The sequence below is a fragment of the Heptranchias perlo genome, chromosome 10, assembly GCF_035084215.1.
Source record: "Heptranchias perlo isolate sHepPer1 chromosome 10, sHepPer1.hap1, whole genome shotgun sequence".
Taxonomy (NCBI): Eukaryota; Metazoa; Chordata; class Chondrichthyes; order Hexanchiformes; family Hexanchidae; genus Heptranchias; species Heptranchias perlo.
The window spans coordinates 84,198,336-84,223,957 of record NC_090334.1 but is presented as its reverse complement, the minus strand read 5'-3'; the positions used below and the strand labels follow the sequence as shown (position 1 = coordinate 84,223,957).

Below are 25,622 nucleotides of genomic sequence, written 5' to 3'. Positions count from 1 at the left end.
TCTCCCCTTAACCTTCTCTGCTCTAAGGAGAACAACCCCAGCTTCTCCAGTCTCTCCACATAACTGAAGTCCCTCATCCCTGTTCCATTCTAGTAAATCTCCTCTGCACCCTCTCCAAGGCCTTGACATCCTTCCTAAAGTGTGGTGCCCAGAATTGGACACAATACTCCAGCTGAGGCCGAACCAGTGATTCTCTCCCTATTTCCAGAGGCCTCAAACACACGTTGGCAGTGCGTGTGACTAACCCCTCGGGATAAGAGGAAAATGCTGACTGGATTTCTCTGTCTCTCTTGTGTTAGGTGGGCACGGAAGCGCTGGTCTCCCGGCCAGATGGGGCGGGCGATCACCACGTGTCCAAGGCTGAGGTCAAGCGAGACTTTGAGGAAGCGAGGGGGCGGATTGAAGCTGGCATCCAGGAGACCGTGCTGCTCCTCAGTGAGAGGGGGACGCTGGAGGAACTCGTTGCCAAGCACCAGGTAGAAAATCGGGCAAGATCCACCGCCATCTGCAAAGCGCCCTCGCCCGCGAGGGGTTCGGGAGGTGAGGGGAGTGGAGGGCGAGGGGGTCGGGGGTGAGTGGGTTGGAACACTCACTTTCCTGCCCCCTCACTCTCCCGCCCCCTTACTCTCCCTCACACCCTCACTCCCCCACACCCTCACTCTCCCGCCCCCTCACTCCCCCACCCCCCTCACTCCCCCATCCCCCTCACTCCCCATCCCCCTCACTCCCCCATCCCCCTCACTCCCCCATCCCCCTCACTCCCCCACCCCCTCACTCCCCCGCCCCCTCACTCCCCCGCCCCCTCACTCCCCCGCCCCCTCACTCCCCCGCCTCTCCCTCACATCCTCACTCCCCCATCCCCCTCACTCCCCCACCCCCCTCACTCCCCCGCCCCCTCATTCCCCCGCCCCCTCACTCCCCCGCCCCCTCACTCCCCCGCCTCTCCCTCACATCCTCACTCCCCGACCCCCCTCACTCCCCCACCCCCCTCACTCCCCCACCCCCCTCACTCCCCCATCCCCCTCACTCCCCCACCCCCCTCACTCCCCCGCCCCCTCACTCCCCCACCCCCCTCACTCCCCCACCCCCCTCACTCCCCCATCCCCCTCACTCCCCCATCCCCCTCACTCCCCCGCCTCTCCCTCACATCCTCACTCCCCCACCCCCCTCACTCCCCCGCCCCCTCACTCCCCCGCCCCCTCACTCCCCCACCCCCCTCACTCCCCCGCCCCCTCACTCCCCCGCCCCCTCACTCCCCCACCCCCCTCACTCCCCCACCCCCTCACTCCCCCACCCCCCTCACTCCCCCATCCCCCTCACTCCCCCGCCCCCTCACTCCCCCACCCCCCTCACTCCCCATCCCCCTCACTCCCCCGCCCCCTCACTCCCCCACCCCCCTCACTCCCCCATCCCCCTCACTCCCCCGCCCCCTCACTCCCCCACCCCCCTCACTCCCCCATCCCCCTCACTCCCCATCCCCCTCACTCCCCCACCCCCCTCACTCCCCCACCCCCCTCACTCCCCCATCCCCCTCACTCCCCCATCCCCCTCACTCCCCCATCCCCCTCACTCCCCATCCCCCTCACTCCCCCGCCCCCTCACTCCCCCATCCCCCTCGCTCCCCCGCCCCCTCGCTCCTCCGCCCCCTCGCTCCTCCGCCCCCCTCGCTCCTCCGCCCCCCTCGCTCCCCCGCCCCCCTCACTCCCCCGCCCCCCTCACTCCCCCACCCCCCCTCACCCTCCCATCCCCCTCACTCCCTTGGCTTAAGAAATGCTTTGTGCCCTTTTGAATTCCAGCTACAGTCGATATCATCATCGATGTGGGGATTTTACTGACGATCTGTTGGTGTTGAACGAACACTCATTGAGCTTTTCAATGTTCTCCACAGGAAATGTTCAAGAACTTTGATTCTGGGCTGCTGGCAAATTTTCTGGAAGCGACAGATAAAATAAAAGCCATTTTAGCCCCTCAGAAGTCACAGCTCGTTGAGGAAATGAGGGAAGAGATCTGCCAAAAGTGGGAGGTGAGACAATAGGCTAATCTTCTGACTACGGGCTGCCATTGTAGACCCATTCCCACCAAGATTGCAGTTCGGCAAATTGGGCTCGGGACTTTACAACCAGTCAGAACGTACAGTCTGAATGGAGAGCCAGCGTTCAGTGAAAAGAAAGAAAGGGCTTGCATATCGAGAGCATCTTTCACCATTTCACGCTGTCCCAAAGCGCTTTACAGCCAGTAAAGTACTTTTTGAAATGTAGTCACTGTTGTAATGTAGGAAACATGGCAGCCAATTTGCGCACAGCAAGATCCCATAAACAGCAATGAGATAATGACCAGATAATTTGTCTCAGGTGAGGGATAAATATTGGCCTGGACACCGGGGAGAACTCCCCTCCTTTTCTTCGAAATCATGCCGTTGGATCTTTGATATCCACCTGAGAGGGCAGACGGGGCCTCGGTTTAACGTCTCATCTGAAAGACGGCACCTCCGACAGTGCAGCACTCCCTCAGTACCGCCCTGGGAGTGTCGGCCTGGATTGTGTGCTCAAGTCTCTGGAGTGGGGCTCGAACCCTCGATCTTTTGATTCTAGTGGCGAGAGTGAATCCCATGAGCCACGGCTGGCACCGAGAGGCAGTGCACTGGTCCACCCTGAGTTACTGGAAAAGGATACAGAGGATGAGCCACAATTGAGAGGAAAATATGAGCAAAGCTTTGGTGGGAGGTCAAGAGAGAGAGAAACAGAGGACCTTATTTAGACCAGACTCGGAGTACAGTGCTCAGTTCTGGCCTCTATATTACAGAAAGGACATGGTGGGGACTGCGGGGAGGACGAGCAAACTGACCATGACATCGTGGTACAGGAAGCTGTTCAAGTGGGGGGAGTAAAAAGGAAGGTGGTTGTCGTAGGCGACAGTATAGTTAGGGGGACAGACACCGTTCTCTGCAGCCAGGAGCGAGAGTCCCGAAGGCTGTGTTGCCTACCCGCTGCCAGGGTTAAGGACATCTCCTCCGGGCTGGAGAAGAACTTGGAGTAGGAGAGGGAGGATCCAGTTGTCGTGGTCCACGTAGGTACCAACGACATAGGTAGGACTAAGAAAAAGGTTCTGCTGAGAGAGTTTGAGCAGCTAGGGACTAAATTAAGAAACAGAACCACAAAGGTGATAATCTCTGGATTATTACCTGAGCCACGAGCAAATTGACACAGGGTAAATCAGATCAGGGAGATGAATGCGTGGCTCAAAGATTGGTGTGGGAGACAGGGGTTTCGATTCATGGGGCACTGGCACCAGTACTGGGGAAAGAGGGAGCTGTTCCATTGGGACGGGCTTCACCTGAACCGTGCTAGGACCAGTGTTCTAGCGAATCAAATAACTAGGGAGGTAGATAGGGCATGAAACTAAATAAGGCGGGGGGAGGGTCCTGATGGAGAGAAATCTAGAATGCTAACGAGAAAAGACAAGGAAGCAGTGCAGGAAAGTGATTGGGGTAAGGATAACTAAATTGTGTCAGGAAGGGACAGAGCGCACAAACAAAAGAGTGCACTAACTAATAGGGTCCGGGTAAGAAAAAATGGTAATAAGACAAATAGGGCCATTGTACAAAAAAATGTTAAGATGTCTAAAAATGTTAAAAAGACAAATCTAAAGGCACTGTATCTGAATGCACGAAGCATTCGTAATAAGGTAGACGAACTAACAGCGCGAATAGATGTAAACGGATACGATATAATTGCGATTATAGAGACATGGCTGCAGGGTGACCAAGGCTGGGAGCTGAATATCCAAGGGTATTCGATATTTAGGAAGGACAGGCAAAAAGGAAAAGGAGGTGGGGTGGGGTTGTTAGTAAAGGATGAAATCAGAGCAACAGTGAGAAAGGATATTGGCTCAGAAAATCAAGATGTAGAATCAGTCTGGGTGGAGTTAAGAAGCACCAAGGGCCAGAAAACACTGGTGGGAGTTGTCAATAGGCCTCCAAACAGTAGTGGTAATGTAGGGGATGGCATCAAACAGGAAATTAGAGATGCATGTAACAAGGGTACTACAGTAATCATGGGTGACTTTAATCTACATATAGACTGGCCAAACCAAATTAGCAATAATACTGTGGAGGATGAATTCCTGGAGTGTGTACGAGATGGTTTTTTAGACCAGTACGTTGAGGAGCCAACCAGGGAACAGGCTATCCTAGATTGGGTATTGTGCAATGAGAAGGGGTTAATTAATAATCTTGTTGTGCAGGGTCCTTTAGGGAAGAGTGACCATAACATGATAGAATTCTTCATTAAGATGGAAAGTGAAGTAGTCCAATCCGAAACTAGGGTCCTAAATCTAAACAAAGGAAACTACGAAAGTATGAGGAGCGAGTTGACTGTGATAGATTGGGAAGCTTCATTAAAAGGCATGACTGTGGATAGGCAATGGCTAACATTTAAGGAACGAATGCATGAATTGCAACAATTATACATTCCTTTCTGGTGCAAAAACACAAAAGGAAATGCGGCCCAACCATGGCTAACAAAAGAAATTAAAGATAGTATTAGATCCAAAGAGGAGTCATATAAAGTTGCCAGAAAAAGTAACAAGCCTGAGGATTGGGAGCAGTTTAGAATTCAGCAAAAAAGGACCAAGAGATTGATGAAGAGGGGAAAAATAGAGTATGAGAGTAAACTTGCAAGGAACATAAAAGTGGACTGTAAAAAGAAAAAGATTAGTGAAGACAAATGTAGGTCCCTTACAGTCAGAAACGGGAGAATTTATAATGGGGAACAGGGAAATGGCAGAGCAATTAAACAAATACTTTGGTTCTGTCTTCACGGAAGAGGACACAAATAACTTCCCAGAAATGCTAGGGAACCAAGGGACTGGTGAGAAGGAGGAATTAAAGGCAATTAGTATTAGTAAAAAAAAGTACTGGAGAAATTAATGGGACTGAAAGCTGATAAATCCCCAGGGCCTGATAATCTGCATCCCAGAGTACTAAAAGAGGTAGCCATGGAAATAGTGGATGCATTGATTGTCATCTTCCAAAATTCTATAGATTATGGAACAGTTCCTGCAGATTGGAGGGTGGCAAATGTAACCCCGCTATTTAAAAAAGGAGGGAGAGAGAAAACAGGGAACTACAGACCGGTTAGTCTAACATCAGTAGTAGGGAAAATGCCAGAGTCTATTATAAAGGATGTGATAACAGGACACTTAGAAAATATCAACAGGATTAGACAAAGTCAACATGGATTTATGAAAGGGAAATCATGTTTGACAAACCTACCGGAGTTTTTTGAGGATATAACTGGTAGAATAGATAAGGGAGAACCAGTGGATGTGGTTTATTTGGATTTTCAGAAGGCTTTTGATAAAGTCCCACATAAGAGGTTAGTGTGCAAAATTAAAGCACATGGGATTGGGGGTAATATACTGGCATGGATTGAGAATTGGTTAACAGGCAGGAAACAGAGAGTAGGAATAAATGGGTCTTTTCGGGGTGGCAGGCAGTGACTAGTGGGGTACCGCAGGGATCAGTGCTTGGGCCCCAGCTATTCACAATATATATCAATGATTTGGATGAGGGAACCAAATGTAATATTTCCAAGTTTGCTGATGACACAAAACTAGGTGGGATCGTGAGTTGTGAGGAGGATGCAAAGAGGCTTCAAGGTGATTTAGACAAGTTCAGTGAGTGGGCAAATACATGGCAGATGCAGTATAATGTGGATAAATGTGAAGTTATCCACTTCGGAAGGAAAAACAGAAAGGCGAAGTATTATTTAAATGGTGATAGATTGGGAAATGTTGATGTACAAAGGGACCTGGATGTCCTTGTGCACCAGTCACTGAAAGCAAACATGCAGGAGCAGCAATCAGTTAGGAAGGCAAATGGTATGTTGGCCTTCATTGCAAGAGGATTTGAGTACAGGAGCAGGGATGTCTTACTGCAGTTATATAGAGCCTTGGTGAGACCGCACCTGGAGTATTGTGTGCAGTTTTGGTCTCCTTACCTAAGAAAGGATATACTTGCCATAGAGGGAGTGCAGCAAAGGTTCACCAGACTGATCCCTGGGATGGCAGGACTGTCGTATGAGGAGAGATTGGGTCGACTCGGCCTGTATTCACTCGAGTTTAGAAGAATGAGAGGGGATCTCATTGAAACATATAAAATTCTGACAGGGCTAGACAGACTGGATGCAGGGAGTATATTTCCCCTGGCTGGGATGTCCAGAACGAGGGGTCACAGTCTCATGATACGGGGTAGGACATTTAGGACTGAGATGAGGAGAAATTTCTTCACTCAGAGGGTGGTGAACCTGTGGAATTCTCTACCACAGAAGGCTGTGGAGGCCAAGTCACTGAATATATTTAAGAAGGAGATAGATAGATTTCTAGACACAAAAGGCATCAAGGGGTATGGGGAGAGAGCGGGAATATGGTATTAGGATCATAGGAACATAGGAACAGGAGTCGGCCATTCAGCCCCTCGTGCCTGCTCCGCCATTTGATAAGATCATGGCTGATCTGTGATCTAACTCCATATACCTGCCTTTGGCCCATATCCCTTAATACCTTTGGTTGCCAAAAAGCTATCTATCTCACATTTAAATTTAGCAATTGAGCTAGTATCAATTGCCGTTTGCGGAAGACCACCCTTTGTGTGTAGAAATGTTTTCTAATCTCACTCCTGAAAGGTCTGGCTCTAATTTTTAGACTGTGCCCCCTACTCCTGGAATCCCCAACCAGCGGAAATAGTTTCTCTCTATCCACCCTATCCATTCCCCTTAATATCTGATAAACTTCAATCAGATCACCTCTTAACCTTCGAAACTGTGGAGAATACAACCCCAATTTGTGTAATCTCTCCTCGTAACTTAACCCTTGAAGTCCGGGTATCATTCTAGTAAACCTACGCTGCACTCCCTCCAAGGCCAATATGTCCTTCCGAAGGTGCGGTGCCCAGAACTGCTCACAGTGCTCCAGGTGCGGTCTAACCAGGGTTTTGTATAGCTGCAGCATAACTTCTGCCCCCTTGTACTCTAGTCCTCTAGATATAAAGGCCAGCATTCCATTAGCCTTCTTGATTATTTTCTGCACCTGTTCATGACACTTCAATGATCTATGTACCTGAACCCCTAGGTCCCTTTGGACATCCACTGTTTTTAACTTTTTACCATTTAGAAAGTACCCTGTTCTATCCTTTTTTGATCCAAAGTGGATGACCTCACATTTGTCTACATTGAATTCCATTTGTCACAGTTTTGCCCATTCACCTAATCTATCAATATCGCTTTGTAATTTTATGTTTTCATCTACACTGCTTACAATGCCACCAATCTTTGTGTCATCGGCAAACTTAGATATGAGACTTTCTATGCCTTCATCTAAGTCGTTAATAAATATTGTGAATAATTGAGGCCCCAAGACAGATCCCTGCGGGACTCCACTAGTCACATCCTGCCAATGTGAGTACTTACGCATTATCCCTACTCTCTGTCGCCTTTCGCTCAGCCAACTTCCTAACTAAGTCCGTACTTTTCCCTCGATTCCATGGGCTTCTAACTTAGCTAACAGTCTCTCTTATCAAATGCCTTCTGGAAGTCCATATAAATAACATCCATTGACATTCCCCTGTCCACTACTTTAGTCACCTCTTCAAAAAATTCAATCAGGTTTGTCTGGCACGACCTACCTTTCACAAATCCATGCTGGCTCTCTCTGATTAACTGAAAATTCTTGAGGTGTTCAGTCACCCTATCCTTAATTATAGACTCCAGCATTTTCCTCACAACAGATGTTAGGCTAACTGGTCTATAATTCCCCAGTTTCCCTCTCTCTCCTTTCTTAAAAAGCGGAGTGACATGTGCAATTTTCCAATCTAGAGGGACAGTTCCTGAATGTAGAGAACTTTGAAAGATTATAGTTAGGGCGTCCGCAATGTGCTCACCGACTTCCTTTAAAACCCTGGGATGGAAACCATTTGGTCCTGGGGATTTGTCACTCTTTAGTGCTATTATTTTCTTCATTACTGTTGCTTTACTTATGTTAATTTTATCGAGTTCCTGTCCCCGATTCAATATAAGTTTTCTTGGGATTTCCAGCATGCTATTCTCTTTTTCTGCTGTAAATACTGACGCAAAGTAATTGTTCAACATGTCCGCCATTTCCCCATTGTCAATAACAATATCCGCACTTTCAGTTTTTAAGGGGCCAACACTGCTCCTGACCACCCTCTTTTTCCTAATATAACTATAAAAGTTCTTCGTATTGGTTTTGATATCCCTTGTGAGTTTCTTTTCATACTCTCTTTTTGTAGCTCTTACTATCTGTTTTGTGACCCTTTGTTGATCTTTGTATCTTTCCCATTCGCCAGGATCTGTGCCATTTTTTGCCTTTTTGTATGCCCTTTCCTTAAGTCTTATACTGTCCCTTACCTCTTTACTTGTCCATGGCTGTTTTTTTTGGCATGTAGAGTTCTTGCCCCTCAGGGGTATAAACCGATTCTGTATCACGTTAAATGTTTCTTTAAACATTTCCCACTGATCATCAGTCGTTTTACCCATTAACAGATTTGCCCAGTTTACTGTGGACAGTCTCTGTCTCATCCCATTGAAGTCGGCCTTACCCAAATCTAGAATCTTAGCAGCTGATTCACTTTTTTCCCTTTCAAACACAACATTGAACTCGATCATCTTATGATCACTATTGGATAGATGTTCACGCACAGTTAAGCCGTTAACTAAATCTGGTTCATTACTCATTACTAAATCTAGTATGGCTTGCCCCCTTGTTGCCTCTAGGACATACTGCTGTAGAAAACTATCCCGGACACACTCAAGAAATTCACTACCTTTCTGACAGTTGCTAGTCTGCTTTTCCCATTCTATGTGAAGGTTAAAGTCCCCCATTAAGATCACTATGCCTTTGTTACACGCTTGTCTAATCTCTGCACATATACAATCTAGCACTTCAGAGCTACTGCCAGGGGTCCTATACACAACTCCCACTATAGTCTTAGATCCTTTCCTATTTCTCAATTCAACCCATAAGGTCTCTGTTGGCTGCTTACCTCTCGTTATATCCTCCTTTATCACTGAAGTGATTTCATCTCTAATCATTAAGGCTACTCCTCCCCCTCTTCCATTTTCCCTATCTCTCCTGTAGACCTTAGAACCTGGTATATTTAGTTCCCAATCCTGACCATCCTGCAGCCATGTCTCAGTAATAGCTATCATGTCATACCCTCCAATTTGAATTTGAACCTGTAGTTCATTTAATTTATTCCTTATACTCCGTGCGTTTGTATATAGAACTCTTAGTTGGGCCACACACCCTAGCCTGACCCTCAGCTTTGATGCTGGGTTAATCGCTTTACACCTTCTAGTTTTCACTTCATCTGTAGTGTCTAAAGTACACTTTCTTTCTGCTGCTCTACGCTTTTCCCTTTCACTTGTTCTTGAACAACTGTTTGTACTATTTGGATTGTAAATTTTCCCTGGGTCTTCCCCTCTCTTGCTGCTCTCAACTTTACTCCCTTCTGACTCCCCGCTCAGGTTCCCATCCCCCTGCCACTCTAGTTTAAACCTTCTCCAACAGCACTAGTAAACACCCCCGCGAGGACATTGGTCCCGGTCCTGCTCGGGTGTAACCCGTCCCGCTTGTACAGGTCCCACCTTCCTCAGAGCTGGTCCCAATGTCCCAGGAATCTAAATCCCTCCCTCCTACACCATCCCTGCAGCCACGCATTCATCCTGTCTATTCTCCTGTTCCTATACTCACTAGCACGTGGCACTGGTAGTAATCCTGAGATCACTACCTTTGAAGTCCTGCTTTTTAATTTATCTCCTAACTCCTTAAATTCACCTTGGAGGACCTCATCCCTTTTTTAACCTATGTCGTTGGTACCGATATGGACCACGACTACTGACTGTTCACCCTCCCCCTCCAGAATGCCCTGCAGCCGCTCCGTGACATCCTTGACCCTAGCACCAGGGAGGCAACATACCATCCTGGAGTCACGTTTGCGGCCGCAGAAACGCCTATCTGTTCCCCTTACAATGGAATCCCCTATCACTATAGCCCTGCTACTCTTCTTCCTCCCCTCCTGTGCAGCAGAGCCACCCGTGGTGCCCCGGACCTGGCTCTTGCTGCTTTCCCCTGATAAGCCATCTCCCCCAACAGTATCCAAAGCAGAATATCTGTTTGAGAGGGAGATGGCCCCAGGGGACTCCTGCTCTACCTGCCTAGTCTTTTTACTCTGCCTGGCGGTCACCCATTTCCTTTCTGCCTGCGTAATCTTTACCTGCGGTGTGACCACCTCACTGAACGTGCTATCCACAATAGTCTCAGCATCACGGATGCTCCACAGTGAATCCACCCGCAGCTCCAGCTCCGAAATATGGTTAGCCAGTAGCTGCAGCTGGACACACTTCCTGCACACATGGTCACCAGAGATAGAGGATCAACCATGATCATATTGAATGATGGAGAAGACTCGAAGGGCCAAATGGCCTACTCCTGCACCTATTTTCTATGTTTCTATAGCGGCATTGGAGAAGGTACAAAAAAATATTTACTCAGATGATACCAGACCGGAGAGGTTATAGCTACCAGGAAAGACTGAACAGGTTGGGGCTCATTTCTATAGACACGAGAACATAAGAACATAAGAAATAGGAGCATGAATAGGCCATACGGCCCCTCGAGCCTTCTCTGCCATTCAGTAAGATCATGGCTGATCTTCTATCTCAAATCCACTTTCCCGCCCTATCCCCATATCCCTTGATTCCCTTAGTGTCCAAAAATCTATCGATCGCAGTCTAGAATATACTCAACGACTCAACAACGACACAGCTCTCTGGGGTTTCAAAGATTCACAACCCTCTGGGTGAAGAACTTTTCCTCATCTCGGTCCTAAATGGCTGACCCCTTATCCTGAGACTGTGACCCCTGGTTCTAGACTCTCCAGCCAGGGGAAACAGCCTCTCAGCATCTACCCTGTCAAGTCCTCCAAGAATCTTATACGTTTCAATGAGATCACCTCTCATTCTTCTAAACTCCAGAGAGTATAGGCCCATTCTACTCAATCTCTCCTCATAGGACAACCCTCTCATCCCAGGAATCAATCTGGTGAACCTTTGTTGCACCGCCTCTAAGGCAAGTATATCCTTCCTTAGGTAAGGAGACCAAAACTGTACACAGTACTCCAGGTGTGGTCTCATCAGAGTCCCATATAATTGCAGCAAGACCTCCTTACTCTTATACTCCAACCCCCCTTGCAATAAAGGCCAACATACCATTTGCCTTCCTAATTGCTCGCTGTACCTGCATGTTAACTTTCTGTGATTCGTGTACAAGGACACCCAAATCCACCTGACGACTGACATTTCTTAGTCTCTCACCTTTTAAAAAATATTTTGCTTTTCTATTTTTCCTATCAAAGTGAATAACCTCACATTTCCCCACATTATACTCCATCTCCCACCTTCTTGCCCACTCAACTTAACCTGTCTATATCCCTTTGCAGACTCTTTGTGTCCTCCTCACAGCTTACTTTCCCACCTAGCTTTGTATCGCCAGCAGACTTGGATACATTACACTCGGTCCCTTCACCTAAATCATTGATATAGATTGTAAATAGCTGAGGCCCAAGCACCGATCCCTGGGGCAGCCCACTAGAAGACTGAGGCGTGAACTGATATAGGTCTTTAAAATTATGGAAGGGTTTGATAGTGTAGACATAGAGAAGATGTTTCTATTCGAGGCAGGATCCCAAACTAGGGGCCATAAATATAAGATAGTCACTAATAAATCCAATAAGGAATTCAGGAGAAACTTCTTTACCCAGAGAGTGGTGAGAATGTGGAACTCGCTCCCACAAGGAGCAGTTGAGGCAAATAGGTTTTTTTTTATTCGTTCATGGGATGTGGGCGTCGCTGGCGAGGCCAGCATTTATTGTCCATCCCTAATTGCCCTTGAGAAGGTGGTGGTGAGCCGCCTTCATTGAACAACTGAGTGGCTTGCTCGGCCATTTCAGAGGGCGATTAAGAATCAACCACATTGCTGTGGGTCTGGAGTCACATATAGGCCCAGACCGGGTAAGGACGGCAGGTTTCCTTCCACTAAAGGACATTAGTGAACCAGATGGGTCTTTATGACAATCCAGTAGTTTCATGGCCACCATTACTGATACTAGTTTTTTAAAATTCCAGTTATTTATTCATTTAATTAATTGAATTTAAATTCCCTAGCTGCCATGGTGGGATTTGAACTCATGACTCCAGATTATTAGTCTGGGCCTCTATATTACTAGTCCAGTAACATAACCACTGTGCTACCGTACCCCATTATAGATGCATTTAAGGGGAAGGTGGATAAACATGAGGGAGAAAGGAATAGAAGGATATGCTGATTGGGTGAGATGAAGTCGGGAGGGAGGAGGCTCGTGTGGAGCATAAACACCAGCATAGACCTGTGGGGCCGAATGGCCTGTTTCTCTGCTGTAAGAGTCTATGTAAACAAAATTATATGAATTGAATTGAGTTTGGCCTTTATGTTTCAGATGGCCCAGTCAGCGGTCAGGTCCCATCTGCACATGTTGAAGTTTACGATGGAACAGAATAAATTCAACGGGGCCTTTCAGGAGTGTGAGATACAGCTGGGGAAGGAGAGCTGCTTACTGCAGTCAGGTCCTGCAGAGCTTCTCGAATGGGAGCACCAGGTATTTGCACTCTTGTCTGAGCTTGGTGGGGAAGTCTCGCTGAGTGACCTCAGACTATGCATCCCTCCCTGGGCTGATTGAGACCGATGCTGAGCTCTCATGAGTCAGACACAGGAGGCGGTTAAATTGTCGCCTTCACTGCTAAAATGTTTTTTTTTGTGTATTTACGTTTCTGTCCAGATGTCCTTACGTGAAGGCAGCAGTTTGATTCGAGCCCAGCAACATCTGGCAGCGATGAGGCAGCTGTGCGAGAGCTGGACCGATGACAGAGATGATGCAAAAACAAAGGCCCAGCTTCTAGCCAACGAGCATCGTCTGACAGAGCTGGAGGAGAGGGTCTCCAGGAGGCTCTCGCGTCTCCGTGACTCGGCTGGGTCACATGTGGCGGGGTTAGTACCTGACTGTAAAACTCCATTGGTGGAGATGGTGGTGGACCTTCCTCTAACGCTGGTAACGGGTTTGATGCAACTCAGTGACTCGCTAGGCCACCTCACGGGGCAGTTAAAAGTCAACCATATTGGTGTTGGACTGGAGTCACGTTTAGGCCCAGACCGGGTAAGGACGGCAGGTTTTCCTTCCCTAAAGGACATTAGTGAACCAGTTGGGTTTTTACGACAATCCAACAGCTTCATGGTCACTCTAACTGAGACCGGCTCTTTATTTCCAGATTTTGAAAATACTGAATTCAAATTCTCAGATGGTGGGATTTGAACTCACGTTCTCTGGATTATTAGTCCAGGTGTCTGGGTTACTAGTCCAATAGCAAAACCAATTCGACAGAGCGAAGCAGATCTCAGGGCAGGTTAGTGTCCTGGTATAAAGGAACACATTGCACTGCAGTGTTTGTAGACGGTGGGGACCGTTAGTGCACTGATTGTAAAATGCTCTCCCACGTCTTTTAGTAACTCCATAAAAACCATTTCAGAACAACTTAGAGAAATTGTGTTCTTTCCCCCCTTCCCCATGTAGCATGGGGTGACCCAGTGTTGTGGGAGCATCAGCGGGGGGGGGAGGAGGGGGGGGGGGAGAGTGGGGAGAGGGGCCTAGTCAGTGAGCAGCATCGTTGAGTCATGGAGGGGAGGAAGGGGTTAATTAGTGGCTTTAAGATTCATTACCCTGTGAGTACGTGCCTGGTCAGTGAGGTCCTAAGTGAGGTTGATGACGTACTCGATGGGCCATTAATGGGCAAAGACTTCCTCTCCCAATGTTAAGATGCCCCTTTGTTGCTTTGCTAGAGGTTGCTGGTGTGTGTTCTCAGAGATTGCTGACTGTGCAATTGTAAAATTAACAGGGAACTGAGGACAGAGTGTCCAACTGGGGAAGACCAGGGCGAGGCTGGAACAAGAGAGGGATCTGCTGAACGGGTAGGAAGGTCCCTGAATGGGGAAGACCAGGGCAATGATCTGGGAAGTGAGGATTCAGCTCAATCAGCAGTGACCAAAGAAGACGGGGCAGGCAGCCCAGTAAGAGAGGACTCTGCAGAGTTTAGAGTGGCAGATCCCAGCGGGAAATTTCAGGCCGGCGAGCGACCAGGCGAGATTCCTGGTCAAAGCACAGAATTGATTGCAATTGGAAACGATGTGCTGGAACGGGAAGGTCCAGCTCAGTCAGCGGAAGAGCCTCCAACCAGGAAGGTCCAGAGTGACGGGCTAGAAAGAGAGGATTCCACTCAATCGGTGACATGCTGTCCCATTGGTGAAGAGCCTCTTGGTGGAGTGGTGGGAGAGTGTCCTGCTCAGCCAGGTTCCGTGCCTCAGAGCGTAGAGGACATGGCTTCACTGCTAAGACAGCCTTTGACTGGGAAGGATCAAGTTGATGACCAGGCATGGAACAGTTATGCTCAGTTGGTTGAAGTGTCTCCAAGAGGACCAGTTGTTGGTTTACCAACCAAGGATTCTGCTCAACAAGCAAAAGAGCCCCTGACTGTAAAAATTGAGGTGGCGAGATTTCCGAGGCTGGACGACACTCGCTTGGCAAAAGTGCCTCTGAGTGGCCAAGACCAAGGTGATGTCCTAGCTAGACATGAGTCTGCACCGTTGGCATTGTTGCCTCCCAGAGAGCAACACCAGGGTGCCCTCCAAGCAAGAGAAGGTTCTGCTCAGTTACAGAAGGAGAGCTCAGTGAGGAGAGACCAGGTCTTTGGCCGACGAAAAGAGGAAGCTGTTCAGGTGCCAGCCGTGGCTCTCAGTGAACAACAGCAGGCGGAGCATCGAGGAACTGAAGGCTCGGCTCAGATGGGCAAAGAGGCTCTGACTGGAGAAGAGTGTTTGACTGGGAAAGACCAGGATGAAGGCTCCACTCTGTGTGAAGAAGGGTCTCTGAGTGGAGATGATCAGAACGACAGTCCAATAGGACAGGATTCGGTTCAGTTTACAGCAGCGAATCAGGGCCAGTCAGATCAGACTGACAACCAAGAGCGTTTATCTGGAGAAGATCAGGGTGAGGACCTAACTCAGTCTGAAGAAGGGTCTCTGACTGGAGAAGATCAGGGTGAGGACCTCACTCTGTCTGAAGAAGGGTCTCTGACTGGAGAAGATCAGGGTGAGGACCTAACTCAGTCTGAAGAAGGGTCTCTGACTGGAGAAGATCAGGGTGAGGACCTAACTCAGTCTGAAGAAGGGTCTCTGACTGGAGAAGATCAGGGTGAGGACCTAACTCAGTCTGAAGAAGGGTCTCTGACTGGAGAAGATCAAGGTGAGGACCTCACTCTGTCTGAAGAAGGGTCTCTGACTGGAGAAGATCAGGGTGAGGACCTAACTCAGTCTGAAGAAGGGTCTCTGACTGGAACAGACCAGGGTGAGGACCTAACTCAGTCTGAAGAAGGGTCTCTGACTGGAGAAGATCAGGGTGAGGACCTCACTCTGTCTGAAGAAGGGTCTCTGACTGGAGAAGATCAGGGTGAGGACCTCACTCTGTCTGAAGAAGGGTCTCTGACTGGAGAAGATCAGGGTGAGGACCTAACTCAGTCTGAAGAAGGGTCTCTGACTGGAACAGACCAGGGTGAGGACCTAACTCAGTCTGAAGAAGGGTCTCTGACTGGAGAAGATCAGGGTGAGGACCTAACTCAGTCTGAAGAAGGGTCTCTGACTGGAACAGACCAGGGTGAGGACCTAACTCAGTCTGAAGAAGGGTCTCTGACTGGAGAAGATCAGGGTGAGGACCTCACTCTGTCTGAAGAAGGGTCTCTGACTGGAGAAGATCAGGGTGAGGACCTCACTCTGTCTGAAGAAGGGTCTCTGACTGGAACAGATCAGGGTGAGGACCTAACTCTCTCTGAAGAAGGGTCTCTGATTGGAGAAGATCAGGGTGAGGACCTAACTCAGTCTGAAGAAGTGTCTCTGACTGGAACAAACCAGACCAACACCCCAGGAACAGGGGATTCTGTGCGATCGGCAGCAGTGATGCTGAGTGAGGAGGAACAGGCAGATGGTCCAGTGAGAGAGGAGTGTGCTCAGTCTGCAAAAGAAGGTTTGACTGGGAAAGATCAGGCTTATGGCCTAGCAGGAGAGAATTCTGACCAGTTACCTGTCGGGGAACAATCCCTGGTCCCGACCCAGGCAGCAGGGAACTCTGTGCAGTTCCTGAGTGGACGAGCCCAGGATCACGGCCTAACCAGGCAGGATCCCCCTCCGTTAGTGGGAGCGTCTCTGAGTGAACAACACCAGGCCCAAACAAGAGAGGTTTCTGCTCAATACCTGCCAATGTTTGTGAGTGAACAAAAAGAGGCCGGCGGACCAGCAACACAAGATACTGCTCAAATTACAAAACAGTGCTTGATTGGAATAGAGCAGGCTTACGGCCTACCTGGAGAGGACGCTAGGAAATTGCCAGCAGTGTCTCTGAGTGAAACAGAGTCGACTAAAGATCAAGCAAGCACAGGTTCCACTCGTTTAGTAAAACTCTCTCCAATTGGAGGAGACCAGGTTGACAGCCAGACAACAGAGGATTCTGTTCGATGGTCAGGACTGTTTCCGAGAGGAGATGTTCAGGCTTGTGGCCTACCAGGAGAGGATTCTGAGTGGTTAATATCAGAGTCTCCCATTGGACAGAAAGCTGCTGACGACGACCTCACAAGAGGAGATTCGGCCCAATCTGAAAGAGAGAGTTTGACGGGGAAAGACCAGAAAGGCCGAGAGAGAGAGGGGATTTCTCCGTCAGTGGAAGAGCTTCCAGCCGGAAAAGGCCAGGCTTCTGGTCCACCTGGAGTGGAATTGACTGAAAACAGAGCAGCGTCCCTGAGGGAAAGAGAGCAGGCCGACAGCCCGAACACAAAGGATTCTGTCCCATTGGCGGCAGTGATTCTGAGTGGACAACCCCAGGATTACGGCCTACCCAGGGAGGGTTCACCACACCTGGCAGAAGAGCCTGTGAGTGAGATTGGTCAGGCTGATGGCCTAGTGAGGAAAGACTCTGCTGGAGCAGCGAAAGAACCTCTGAGTGGAGATGATCAGAACGACAGTCCAACAGGAGAGAATTCGGTTCAGTTTGCAGCAGCAAATCAGGGCCAGACAGATCAGACTGACAACCAAGAGCGTTTATCTGGAGAAGATCAGGGTGAGGACCTAACTCAGTCTGAAGAAGTGTCTCTGACTGGAACAGACCAGGGTGAGGACCTAACTCAGTCTGAAGAAGTGTCTCTGATTGGAGAAGATCAGGGTGAGGACCTAACTCAGTCTGAAGAAGTGTCTCTGACTGGAACAAACCAGACCAACACCCCAGGAACAGGGGATTCTGTGCGATCGGCAGCAGTGATGCTGAGTGAGGAGGAACAGGCAGATGGTCCAGTGAGAGAGGAGTGTGCTCAGTCTGCAAAAGAAGGTTTGACTGGGAAAGATCAGGCTTATGGCCTACCAGGAGAGAATTCTGACCAGTTACCTGTCGGGGAACAATCCCTGGTCCCGACCCAGGCAGCAGGGAACTCTGTGCAGTTCCTGAGTGGACGAGCCCAGGATTACGGCCTAACCAGGCAGGATCCCCCTCCGTTAGTGGGAGCGTCTCTGAGTGAGCAACACCAGGCCCAAACAAGAGAGGTTTCTGCTCAATACCTGCCAATGTTTGTGAGTGAACAAAAAGAGGCCGGCAGAGCAGCAACACAAAATGTCCTGGCTCAGGGCCCCTACCTATCTGAAGAAGAGGCCCTGAGTGGAGAAAGCCTGACTGACACCCAAACAACAGAGAATCCTGTTCAATGGGCAGAAGTGTTTCTGCATGAACCAGACCGGGCTGGTGTTCGGGATAGTGAGAAGTCTGGGCAACCGCTGAAAGAGTCTTTGATTTGGGAAGAGCAAGCAAGGGAGGATATTGCTGAGGCAGAACCAGGGCCTCAAAGAGCAGAAGACCAGGCTGATGACCTGGGACGAGACAATTTGCCTCGCAGGATATTTGTGCCTCGGAGTGACCAGGAAGGGTGCGCTGTCAAACCAAGAAAAGGTTCTGCTCGGTCAGCGAACAACCCTTCAAATGGGGAGGACGAGGCAGCGGTGAGCCGCAGTGGACTAGGCCAGGGAGACAGCCTAGCTCGAGGTGATGCTGATCTGTTGGTGATGGAACCGCTGACTGCAATGGAGTGGTCTGGTCTGGATGCTTCTCAGCTGGTAAAGGGGTCTTTGGAGGCCAGTAACTTGGCTGTCGGCCTAGCGGTGGAGATCTCGGGAAAATCAGCTCCGACTACGGACCAGGTACCTCCTTTAGTTCTTTACTAACCGAACGCTTAGAGCAGTAAAAAGAGAAGTTTTGCTTGGGGGAGCCCCTTCAGAATAAATTAGTACCCCCCACCCACCTCACCCCACCCCCATCTGTAAAATCTATCTACCTATATTTGTTTAAATCTTGCCTGGGTTCGGTAATTCCTGCCCTTGAACTTCACTTCCTGTTGCCATGGTTTTTGGTCACGCTTTTCAGTCAACGTTTGCCATTGTAAGTCGCAATGTCAACATCTCCCATTCAATTTTGTCTATGTAAACTGTCACGATGTAATTTCAGGCTCTGGCCACTAGATGGCTCTGTGGGGCATAGTGTCTCTTCTCCCCTTTTTGTATATAAAAACAAACTCATCATCATCGACTCACCATGGGCATCGTGACAGGCAACGTACAATAAACAAAAGCTATCTCTGAATCCTATGTTTAAGAAGAGATAGTTGACTTTGTCAGTTATTTTTGTCCACGTTTAGACCTGAGCCAACACTGAGAGATTTTGGGCCACACCTGCAGTGATAGAGGGGAGAGTTGAACGTACCAAATTTGTCGCACCATTAGATTCATTGTTACGCCCGTTAAACAGATGTTGAATTTCTCCACAAAGTTCCCTCTGGAGATGTTTCTTTCGAGGCTATGGTCCAAGATTATTTAGTTCTTCCTCCCGGCCCGTCCCTCCAATGTCCGAGATCACCCTCTTGCTCTCTTTAAACTGATGGCAGTCCTCCTTGGGCCTTTCTTAGTGCAGGGATTGGCTTTCACTTTTCTGCTGAAAACACCCTCTGTGTGTTGCTTTCTTCCCTAATTTAGAAGTTGGCTGGAATTCCAAACTTGGGCTCAGTGGATCTCGGTGAAACGGAACAACAGGATAAGGAGACACAAGAGGAGGAAGATCAAAGCACAACAGACGATGAAGAAAAGGAGGGCAGTTTAGACGCAGTAAATGAGATTTCAAAAAGGTACCACTTTACCAGAACACCTAGTGATTGATTCTAGATAGAAGCATTCAATGTGACCGAAACCCTTCCCATTCACTCCCATTGTACAGGATCCCAATGGAGCAAAATTCTTCCCATTGTACAGGATCCCAATGGACCAAAACCCCTCCCATTGATTCCAATTGTACAGGATCCCAATGGACCAAAACCCCTCCCATTGATTCCATTGTACAGGATCCCAATGGACCAAAACCCTTCCCATTGATTCCATTGTACAGGACCCCAATGGACCAAAACCCTTCCCATTGATTCCAATTGTACAGGATCCCAATGGACCAAAACCCCTCCCATTGATTCCATTGTACAGGACCCCAATGGACCAAAACCCTTCCCATTGATTCCATTGTACAGGACCCCAATGGACCAAAACCCTTCCCATTGATTCCATTGTACAGGATCCCAATGGACCAAAACCCCTCCCATTGATTCCATTGTACAGGACCCCAATGGACCAAAACCCTTCCCATTGATTCCAATTGTACAGGATCCCAATGGGCCAAAACCCTTCCCATTCATCCCACAGTATAGAACCCCAGTTTGCCACCACTATTCCCATTCCCTCACATTGCACAGAATCCTATCAGACCCAACTCCCTTCGTGTTACATCCCATTGTATGGAATCCAATTTGAATAAAACCCATCCCATTCATTCTCAATCTATCAAATCCCATTGGACCAATGTCCTTCCCATTCACCCATATTGTTTAGAATTCCAATGGGCCATACCTCTTCCCATTCATTCCCATTGTATAGAATCCAATTTGAATAAAACCCTTCCCAATTACTCCCATTGTATAGAATCCCAATGGACCAAACCCTTTCCCATTCAATCCTATTGCGTGGGCCTATGCTGGTTTGTGCCATTAGTCAGAAGCTCCGAGGTGTGTTGCAGCTTTATTTTACATTTCCTGCGATTGTTATTCACTCTCTAACTTCATCATTTTTCAACAATATTCGATTCAGAACATATTTTACCGAGAAAGTTAAATTTATTGTTCAATTGAATTTAGATACAAAACAGCAAAAGAGACATTTGAGACGAGGTTAAAGAGGATGGAAAGTTTGATCAGGACGGATCCTCACTGCCAACCAACCATGTCAGGCCTGAGGGAGAAGCTTCAGGAGGTGCAGGTACTAAACGTGACTCTCTTTAGTAAATCAAACCCACTCGCACTGAACCCCTTGGGAATGGGATCACTGATTGGTGTAGGTGAGGCTGCATTACTGGTTACTCCTGTTGCTAACTGTTAACGTTTGCCCGGTGTGTTTGGACTCGTTGCGATAGTCCCTTTCCACCATCTACAAGGCACAAGACAGGAGTGTGATGGAATACTCTCCACTTGCTTGGATGAGTGCAGCTTCAACAACACTCAAGAAGCTCGATACCATCCAGGTCAAAGCAGCCCGCTTGATTGGCACCCCATCCACCACCCTAAACATTCACTCCCTTCACCACCGGCGCACCGTGGCTGCAGTGTGTACCATCCACAGGATGCACTGCAGCAACTCGCCAAGGCTTCTTCGACAGCACCTCCCAAACCCGTGACCTCTACCAACTAGAAGGACAAGAGCAGCAGGTACATGGGAACAACACCACCTGCACATTCCCCTCCAAGTCACACACCATCCCGACTTGGAAATATATCGTCATTCCTTCATCATCGCTGGGTCAAAATCCTGGAACTCCCTTCCTAACAGCACTGTGGGAGAACCTTCACCACACGGACTGCAGCGGTTCAAGAAGGCGGCTCACCACCACCTTCTCAAGGGCAATTAGGGATGGGCAATAAATGCCGGCCTCACCAGAGACGCCCACATCCCATGAACGAATAAAAAAAAAGTTCCCATGGTGCTGCCACACCCTATGACGTGCCCCCTGAGTATCACGGATTTGCAGAAAGAAGTCCTGGAGACAGTGAAAATCCTGGTTTCTGGGCTAGGGGTTGCCGACCCTCCAGGATTGTCCTGGAGCCTCCAGAAATTGAAGATTAATCTCCAGGACAGCTGCTGGGAGCAAAACACCCGGGGGAAATATCATAGGGGGCATTAAACAAAATGTGTTCTTTTCATTTTCATTTTCTTATTAGTTATAAAAATATAGGAGATGGGAAATAAAGGCAGTTTGACCGTGCGGGGCTGTTGGGAGGTCATGTGATGAAACCTCCAGGAGCACGTCCAACCCGAGTTGGCCACCATATTCCGGGTGGATCTGAGTGATAATGGATCACTTTGCCCTAAATGTGAACAAATGGCCTGGGTCAGCTCCTTTCATAAACTCCCATGGGAGGTCATCAAAGTCTCCTCTGTTCCAAAGAAACCAAGACCAATCTCTTTAACCTCTCCACATTACCTAAATTTGCCAGGAATCATGTCTGTTGATTACGCAGATTCTACGTAAAAATCCCTGTCTCACAACCAGAGGTTCAGATTGTGAGGCTGGAGACCAAACAAACTTACCAACATACGAATTAAGAGCAGGGGTAGGCCATTCAGCCCCTCGAGCCTGCTCTGCCATTTGATAAGATCATGGCTGATCTGATTGTGACCTCAACCCTACTTTCCCGTCTACCTACTATAACCTTTGACTCCCTTGTTAATCAGGAATCTATCTAACTCAGCCTTAAAAATATTCAATGACCCTGCCTCCACCGCTCTCTGGGGAAGGGAGTTCCACAGACTCACGACCCTCTGAGAGAAAAAAATTCTCCTCATCTCCGTCTTAAATGGGAGACCCCTTATTTTTAAACTGTGTCCCCCTAGTTCTAGTCTCTCCCACAAGGGGAAACATCCTCTCAGCATCTACCCCTTCTAGTCCCCTCAGGATCTTATATGTTTCAATAAGATCACCTCTCATTCTTCTAAACTCTAGTGTATACAGGCCCAACTTGTCCAACCTTTCCTCATAAGATAACCCCCTCATCCCAGGAATCAGTCGAGTGAACCTTCTCTGAACCGCCTCCAAAGCAATGATGTCCTTTCTTAAATAAGGAGACCAAAACTGCACACAGTGTTCTACATGTGGTCTCACCAATGCCCTGTCCAACTGGAGCAAAACATCTCTACTTTTATATTCCATTCCCCTTGCAATAAATGACAACATTCCATTTGCCTTCCTAATCACTTGATGTACCTGCATACTAACTTTTTGTGATTCATGTACTAGGACACCCAGATCCCTCTGTACCTCAGAGTTCTGTAATCTCTCTCTATTTAAATAATATACTGCTTTTCTATTCCTTCTGCCAAAGTGGACAAGTTCACATTTTCCCACATTATTCTCCATCTGCCAAATTTTTGCCCACTCACTTAACCTATCAATATCCCTTTGCAGACTCCTTATGTCCTCTTCACAACTTACTTTCCTACCTATCTTTGTGTCATCAGCAAATTTAGCAACCATACATTCGGTCCCTTCATCCAAGTCATTGATATAGATTGTAAATAGTTGAGGCCCAAGCACTGATCCCTGTGGCACTCCACTCGTTACATCTCGCCAACCTGAAAATGACCCATTTATGCCTACTCTCTGTTTCCTGTTAGCTAACCAATCCTTTATCCATACTAATATGTTACCCCCTACACCGTGAGCTCTTATTTTGTGTAGTAGCCTTTGATGTGGCACCTTGTCAAAAGCCTTCTGGAAATCCAAGTCCACCACATCCACAGGATCCCCTTTATCCACGTTGCTTGTTACTTCCTCAAAGAACTCTAATAAATTGGTCAAACACAATTTCCCTTTCACAAAGCCGTGTTGACTCTGCCTGATTGCATTGAGATTTTCTAAGTGCCCTGCTACAACCTCCTTAATAATAGATTCCAGCATATTTCCTATGACAGATGTTAAACTAACCGGCCTGTAGTTTCCTGCTTTCTGTCTCCCTCCTTTCTTGAATAGAGGAATTACATTCGCTATTTTCCAATCTGATGGGACCCTTCCAGAATCTAGGGAATTGTGGAAAATTAATACCAATGCATCTACTATCTCTGCAGCCACTTCTTTTAAGACCCTCGGATGAAGTCTGTCAGGACCTGGGGACTTGTCAGCTTTTAGTTCTAATAATTTTTTCAAACCCTTTCCCTGGTGATTGTAAATGTTTTAAGTTCCTCCCTCCCTTTCACCTCTTGATTCACAATTATTTCTGGCATGTTATTTGTATCCTCTACAGTGAAGACGGACGCAGACTTTGATAGTGTTCACATTGATGGGATACACCCCGCTTCTGTCTCCTGCATCTTCCACATCATTCTCCCAGCATCAATCTGTCCCTGTTTGTGTCGGTTCTAAAAAGAATTTGGAGTAGGGCCAAGAACATAGGAACAGGAGGAGGCCATTCGGCCCCTCGAGCCTGTGCGCAATTCAATTAGATCATGGCTGATCTGTATCTTCACTCCACTTACCTGCCTTGTCTCCACCATACCCCTACCCATGATACCCCCACCCAACAAAAATCCATCGATCTCAGTCTTGAAATTTTCAATTGATCCCCAGCATCCACAGCCTTTTGGGGGAGAGAAACGTGGGAAACTGAGGGAGGGGAGGAGTCCCACAGTTTGAGGGGAGACTGAGGGAGGGGAGGAGTCCCACAGTTTGAGGGGAGACTGAGGGAGGGGAGGAGTCCCACAGTTTGAGGGGAGACTGAGGGAGGGGAGGAGTCCCACAGTTTGAGGGGAGACTGAGGGAGGGGAGGAGTCCCACAGTTTGAGGGGAGACTGAGGGAGAGGAGGAGTCCCACAGTTTGAGGGGAGACTGAGGGAGGGGAGGAGTCCCACAGTTTGAGGGGAGACTGAGGGAGGGGAGGAGTCCCACAGTTTGAGGGGAGACTGAGGGAGGGGAGGAGTCCCACAGTTTGAGGGGAGACTGAGGGAGAGGAGGAGTCCCACAGTTTGAGGGGAGACTGAGGGAGGGGAGGAGTCCCACAGTTTGAGGGGAGACTGAGGGAGGCGAGGAGACCCACAGTTTGAGGGGAGACTGAGGGAGGGGAGGAGTCCCACAGTTTGAGGGGAGACTGAGGGAGGGGAGGAGTCCCACAGTTTGAGGGGAGACTGAGGGAGGGGAGGAGACCCACAGTTTGAGGGGAGACTGAGGGAGGGGAGGAGTCCCACAGTTTGAGGGGAGACTGAGGGAGGGGAGGAGTCCCACAGTTTGAGGGGAGACTGAGGGAGGCGAGGAGTCACACAGTTTGAGGGGAGACTGAGGGAGGGGAGGAGACCCACAGTTTGAGGGGAGACTGAGGGAGAGGACGAGTCCCACAGTTTGAGGGAAAACTGAGGGAGAGGAGGAGTCCCACAGTTTGAGGGAAAACTGAGGGAGAGGAGGAGTCCCACAGTTTGAGGGGAAACTGAGGGAGGGGAGGAGTCCCACAGTTTGAGGAAAAATTCTTTTGAAAGTTACTACTAAATCTGCTTCCATCGCTCTTTCAGGCAGCGCATTCCACATCATAACAACTCGCTGCATAAAAATATTTCCCCCTGGTTCTTTTGCCAATTACTTTAAATCTGTGTCCTCTGGTTTCGACCCTCCTGCCACTGGGCACAGTTTCTCCTTATTTATTCTATCAAAACCCTTCATGATTTTGAACACCTCCATCAAACCTCCCCTTAACCTTCTCTGTTCTAAGGAGAACAACCCCAGCTTCTCCAGTCTATAGAATCATAGAATCATAGAAGTTACAACATGGAAACAGGCCCTTCGGCCCAACATGTCCATGTCGCCCAGTTTATACCACTAAGCTAGTCCCAATTGCCTGCACTTGGCCCATATCCCTCTATACCCATCTTACCCATGTAACTGTCCAAATGCTTTTTAAAAGACAAAATTGTACCCGCCTCTACTACTGCCTCTGGCAGCTCGTTCCAGACACTCACCACCCTTTGAGTGAAAAAATTGCCCCTCTGGACCCTTTTGTATCTCTCCCCTCTCACCTTAAATCTATGCCCCCTCGTTATAGACTCCCCTACCTTTGGGAAAAGATTTTGACTATCGACCTTATCTATGCCCCTCATTATTTTATAGACTTCTATAAGATCACCCCTTAACCTCCTACTCTCCAGGGAAAAAAGTCCCAGTCTGTCTAACCTCTCCCTGTAAGTCAAACCATCAAGTCCCGGTAGCATCCTAGTAAATCTTTTCTGCACTCTTTCTAGTTTAATAATATCCTTTCTATAATAGGGTGACCAGAACTGTACACAGTACTCCAAGTGTGGCCTCACCAATGCCC

The 25,622-nt window shown here is 48.4% G+C and overlaps 1 protein-coding gene across 1 annotated transcript in view; it reads left to right on the top strand.

The window, feature by feature from the left end:
- The window catches only part of LOC137326802 (nesprin-2-like), a 130,122-nt gene that overhangs the window by 56,664 nt on the left and 47,836 nt on the right, over positions 1-25,622 (top strand). Inside the window, exons 9-15 of the mRNA XM_067992196.1 lie at positions 300-476; positions 1,889-2,023; positions 12,551-12,709; positions 12,890-13,098; positions 14,001-18,387; positions 19,216-19,364; positions 20,415-20,535. Of these exons, the coding sequence (XP_067848297.1) occupies positions 300-476; positions 1,889-2,023; positions 12,551-12,709; positions 12,890-13,098; positions 14,001-18,387; positions 19,216-19,364; positions 20,415-20,535 (5,337 nt within the window). The remainder of the gene's footprint in view (positions 1-299; positions 477-1,888; positions 2,024-12,550; positions 12,710-12,889; positions 13,099-14,000; positions 18,388-19,215; positions 19,365-20,414; positions 20,536-25,622) is intronic.